Below are 6000 nucleotides of genomic sequence, written 5' to 3'. Positions count from 1 at the left end.
AGCGTAATTGCGGAAATTGCGGAAAGCGTAATTGCGGAAATTGCGGAAAGCGTAATTGCGGAAATTCTGCTATTTCCGCAATTTCCGCAATTTCGGAAAGCGTAATTGCGGAAATTGCGAAAATTGCGGAAAGCGTAATTGCGGAAATTGCGGAAAGCGTAATTGCGGAAATTGCGGAAAGCGTAATTGCGGAAATTGCGGAAAGCGTAATTGCGGAAAGCGTAATTGCGGAAATTGCGGAAAGCGTAATTGCGGATTGTGGTAATTCCATTTTCCGCAACACTACTGGTATAATTGTGGAATTTTACTGTATGTCATTTATAATTTTAGGGCATTATGACCGTTTCAGAAATCAACACAACACAAATGTAAACAGATGCACATGTAACTTTCTTTCAGTATTTATTACACAATATAGTACAGTCCTGATCAATAACAATTTAAAAAGCTGATTTGTGAATAAATAAATCTGTTACATGGATACAGTGTGGACAAAATAGTTAGAGATGGAAGTGGCATTAAGTGTCATTAGCTAATGGAAAGCACAAAAATGACAGTTTACATATTTACACGTAAGTGTAAACAAGTCATTTTCATGAGCATCAACAATGTTACATGACAGAAACGGACAGGTGCAAAGCAAAGAGCGTAGAATGAGTGAGAAGGCTTCAATCCCATTACATCACAATGTACTACTGTAGAACATAAAGAGTTAGGGCACTGGTGCTTTACCAAACAATACTGTGAAACTAACTTTGGTATAAAAACTAAATTAGGCCAACAGTGTGACATACTATAGCATTGAATTCAAAGGGTTTATTTACCTACAATTGACTGTACAACGCCAAAGAGCAGAAATTCTACCAGGGTAAAAGAGGGGGGGAAAAAGAGTCACTACTGGTATTGGTATATTATTGGATGGTAAGTAACTAAAGTTCTGCTAAAATGTGGATGAAATGTAATACTAGAACTTTGAATTGCACAACAATGTGTGCCATTTGCCTTTGTAGGGCATTGTATTCCATTGGTCACACTATTGTTGCGCCTGATTTATACTTTGTTGTGTAAACACAATGTGCAATAAATCGGGCTTTAGACTGCTTACTAATGGGCAAAGTACAAGTGAAGTCGAACTGCAAGGAATAAACCACTAATAAGGTCAGAAATGAGATCAACAGACGACAGCGCCAGCACTTCATCTACTGATCCTCAGTCCTGTCTCACAGCCCCCCACTCGTTAGTCACACAGTGGCCAAACGGACATCGAAATGAGTTAAACCAGAAATTGTCAGTTGACACGTGGGCAGAAGCTCGAGCTTTGTGGCTATAAGAATTAAACAGTCATACTGGGAGTGTACGGTAACTCAGAGGAGGTGGTTGTGCAAAACACTGTATTCACAAATATATATATTTAAAAGGAACAAAATGGCCATGTGTGTAAAGCCTGACTCTTCATTACACTACATTACAGTTGTTAAATGCCATCAGGTAAGTCTAGGCTATATAATCCACACTGCCCAAACAGTTAAAGCTTAAAACTGAATAAAAGAAAGTACAAAATTAGGATATGCCGTAATAACAATAAGCAGGGGTTTACACAAAACAAGGCAAAACGGAAAAAAGTATTGAATCAATGACCCCAAATAGTTGTGAAATGTCAATGGAACGGGCCTGCGTAGAAATTCCTACAGCCTTGTAGGAAATGCCCTTCTATTCACTACAAGGCAAGAAATCACAGTATGAAAAATGTAGGACATGGATTAAGGGCCATCCACACCGAGCACTATAACTATAATGATAACTATAACCATGAGTCCCCATATAATTGAGTTATAGTGCTCAGTGTGAATGGCCCTAAACGGTGGTGGTGACCACTGTTGAATCATATTTAGTTCGGTATCCAGGAGATGGGATAGTTTCCTCAGCCAAGGTGTGGCGTTAGAATATCATATCATTTAGAGCATAATTTAATTTATGTGAAAGTGACATAAATTAGGTTTAACCAGATGAAATTAGGCTTAATCCAAATATACATCTTTCATATTTAGTTCAATCAAGCATTACCATGACAGCCTTATATTAGAAAAGTAAAGACAAGAAAGACATATGAATCAAAAGAGAAAAATGCATGCTTATCCATTGGCTGTAGAATTGGTGACCTCTCAGCACGGTCAGTCATTTTTGAGTGGTGCAACCACTCCAAGGAACAGCAATGTCCGTGTTAACCTATGTGTGTGGCTATGAGTACCAGTAGGGGCAAAAGTGGCACTGTTGTGCCAGAAACACAGAGAGAGAGAGAGAGAGATAGTGTTGCCTAGTGCTAATTACAGAGAGAGAGAGAGAGAGAGAGAGAGAGAGGCAGGGGAGTTGCACCACTCAGTTCACACAGGTGTGATTTTTTTTCTATATTAACAGGAGGTGGTTATATGTTATACTGGCTAATGAGAGGTAGTGCCTGTAACAGAATGGGAATTCTTAAGGACTGGCCACCATTTAGACTACCTCCCTCCAAAGCTAATTTGATTCCCTCCCAAAATAAACACTGAGTTAGTCTATTCTAATACTCTAGTATAAGGGCTGGGTGTTTTGTTCTTCTGAGAATGACGTTTCTTATAATTACACACATAACCGGACTCATATCAAAGGCTTTTTCCTCCCATTGTCATTAATTCTGGTCCGCAGCGTGTTGGCGACGCAAGAGAACGAGCACGCTGAGATAAAGATACATCAAAACATAAAACTGTCATCACATAGTGACAAGATGAGCGACGTTGTATCCATTTTATATACCGGTTTAAAAAGGATATCATATGTCCCAAAATGGCTGAAAGGCCAGTGTAGCAGTCTGCACATGTATAGTATAGCTCTATATTGTCCAATAGGAACATTGTGTCGGATAAAGCCAAGAGAACAGAGGGGCAGGTTCACAGCTCCCCATGAAATAGAGGTTGAAGCAACGTTTGAAGGATTGATGCATGTGATGACATGGGAAGGCATGACAAGGTGCTTTGCCCCGCCCCTATCACACGCACACCGCGGAAAAGGTTACTGGGCATCTCTCAGACCGAATGTTGGGCGAGCTCATGGTCACTGGAGGAGCTGGTCTGCCTCTCCACCCCTCGCTGGGCCTTACAGGCGGCTATCTTAACTTGATAGCCACCCTTCTTCTCAAAGTATTCCACCAGGTCCGGCTCGGTCAGCAGCGAGGCCAGCACCTGCTCGAAGGTTATTGACCAGTCGCCGTCCATCACGCTTCCCCGCCTCTGCTCGCCAGAGCCAATCAGCACCGTGTCGTCGGTGAGGTCTTCGCACTGCAGCGAGCCGGCGCTCACCATGGAGTAGGAGGAGACGGACGTGTCGTCCTCCTTGGCCTCCTCGTCCGATGTCTGCTGGGGCGAGGTCTCCAGCTGAGCTTCTGCCAGAGCCTTACAGACCTGAGACTGTCCCGGCGCTCCTTCCCCGGTCCAGCCCTCTTTTTCAGGCTCGGCGTCAGGCGGGAGCGGGGCCGGAGCCGGGGCTTGGGTGGGAGCCTGAGGGTTGGTGTCCGTTTTCTTGGAACCGTTGTTGGTAAACTTCTTGCCAACCTCTCCGATGCGGAGTAGCAGGCTGGCTACGGTGGCGATGGCATGGTACAACTCCTGCTCCAGGGGGTCTTGACTGAACATGTTGTACAGAGTTTTGCACAACTCGATGAACTGCTCCTGGAAAAAGTGACCAATTAAATAGTTTATTTTATTGTATTTATTAAAATATATACATATATATACAAATATATTATTTGACCAAAAGAAAAATCCACAAATCCACTCCACTGACACCGATGGAGAAATGCCACTAAAAATCCGAAAAACACACTGTGTGCAGGGACATTAAGGCCTCATTTAGGTTAGGTCGTACGACTAAAACCCCGGTCACACATCTGTCAGATGCATCAGCAACAACGTTCATTCCATTATATATACAAACAATCGGGGAACATCCCCTCCTGTGTTGTAGGCGCTGAAGCGTGTGAAGTCTGACGCGTGTGTGACTGGGGGCCAACCGATAGGTCAGAAGCACTGTGTACGTTGACTCGACAATAACAAATATCCAAAATCCCAGACAATATCTAATCTCAAATCACGGTAGAGATAATTTATTGATATATCACCCTGCTGACTGGAGGAAATATAGAACATGCAAGTGGTTTGTGAGTTTGTTCCGCCATTCGCAGCCACATACAGTTAAAAGTCTGCCTGTAGAACTTTACACAGTAAAAAGCCTCATCCTTTTGAAAACTCAGTATTGAATGAATACTGAATGTTTTTGAAAAAAAAAGTTAGCCTTGTTTCTCATCATTTTGGACGGTGGGCTATAGCCCATATCGTACGGCATACCATAGCGCGCAGTTTTTCATCATTTTTGAAGATTTGAAAAAAATGACGAAATGACAAAAACGATGGGTTATAGCCCATGTTTTTTGAAATTTTGAAAAAAAAAGTTAGCCTTGTTTCTCATCATTTTGGACGGTGGGCTATAGCCCATATCGTACGGCATACTATAGCGCGCAGTTTTTCATCATTTTTGAAGATTTTAAAAAAATGACGAAATGACAAAAACGATGGGTTATAGCCCATGTTTTTTGAAATTTTGAAAAAAAAAGTTAGCCTTGTTTCTCATCATTTTGGACGGTGGGCTATAGCCCATATCGTACAGCATACTATAGTGCGCAGTTTTTCATCATTTTTGAAGATTTGAAAAAAATGACGAAATGACAAAAACGATGGGTTATAGCCCATGTTTTTTGAAATTTTGAAAAAAAAAGTTAGCCTTGTTTCTCATCATTTTGGACGGTGGGCTATAGCCCATATCGTACGGCATACTATAGCGCGCAGTTTTTCATCATTTTTGAAGATTTAAAAAAAAATGACGAAATGACAAAAACGATGGGTTATAGCCCATCTTTTTTGAAATTTTGAAAAAAAAAGTTAGCCTTGTTTCTCATCATTTTGGACGGTGGGCTATAGCCCATATCGTACGGCATACTATAGCGCGCAGTTTTTCATCATTTTTGAAGATTTGAAAAAAATGACGAAATGACAAAAACGATGGGTTATAGCCCATGTTTTTTGAAATTTTGAAGAAAAAAAGTTAGCCTTGTTTCTCATCATTTTGGACGGTGGGATATAGCCCATATCGTACAGCATACTATAGCGTGCAGTTTTTCATCATTTTTGAAGATTTGAAAAAAATGACGAAATGACAAAAACGATGGGTTATAGCCCATGTTTTTTGAAATTTTGAAAAAAAAAGTTAGCCTTGTTTCTCATCATTTTGGACGGTGGGCTATAGCCCATATCGTACGGCATACTATAGCGCACAGTTTTTCATCATTTTTGAAGATTTGAAAAAAATGACGAAATGACAAAAACGATGGGTTATAGCCCATGTTTTTTGAAATTTTGAAAAAAAAAGTTAGCCTTGTTTCTCATCATTTTGGACGGTGGGCTATAGCCCATATCGTACGGCATACTATAGCGCGCAGTTTTTCATCATTTTTGAAGATTTGAAAAAAATGACGAAATGACAAAAACGATGGGTTATAGCCCATGTTTTTTGAAATTTTGAAAAAAAAGTTAGCCTTGTTTCTCATCATTTTGGACGGTGGGCTATAGCCCATATCGTACGGCATACTATAGCGCGCAGTTTTTCATCATTTTTGAAGATTTGAAAAAAATGACAAAAACGATGGGTTATAGCCCATGTTTTTTGAAATTTTGAAAAAAAAAGTTAGCCTTGTTTCTCATCATTTTGGACGGTGGGCTATAGCCCATATCGTAAGGCATACTATAGCGCGCAGTTTTTCATCATTTTTGAAGATTTGAAAAAAATGACGAAATGACAAAAACGATGGGTTATAGCCCATGTTTTTTAAAATTTTGAAAAAAAAAGTTAGCCTTGTTTCTCATCATTTTGGACGGTGGGCTATAGCCCATATCGTACGGCATACTATAGCGCGCA

The 6000-nt window shown here is 40.6% G+C and overlaps 1 protein-coding gene across 2 annotated transcripts in view; it reads right to left on the bottom strand.

Annotated features, from left to right (window-relative positions):
- Window positions 1-371: 371 nt before the first annotated feature.
- Window positions 372-6000, bottom strand: part of tbc1d9b (TBC1 domain family member 9b) — a 40526-nt gene continuing 34897 nt past the window's right edge. For both annotated transcript variants that reach the window (XM_080773638.1, XM_080773639.1), the window contains one exon: window positions 372-3701. In XM_080773638.1, coding sequence (XP_080629764.1) covers window positions 3060-3701 — 642 coding nt within the window. In that variant the 3' untranslated portion in view covers window positions 372-3059. The remainder of the gene's footprint in view (window positions 3702-6000) is intronic.

Source organism: Protomyctophum bolini (assembly GCF_963924005.1).
Source record: "Protomyctophum bolini genome assembly, chromosome: 10".
Lineage (NCBI taxonomy): Eukaryota > Metazoa > Chordata > Actinopteri > Myctophiformes > Myctophidae > Protomyctophum > Protomyctophum bolini.
This window is presented reverse-complemented; position numbering and strand designations above follow the sequence as displayed.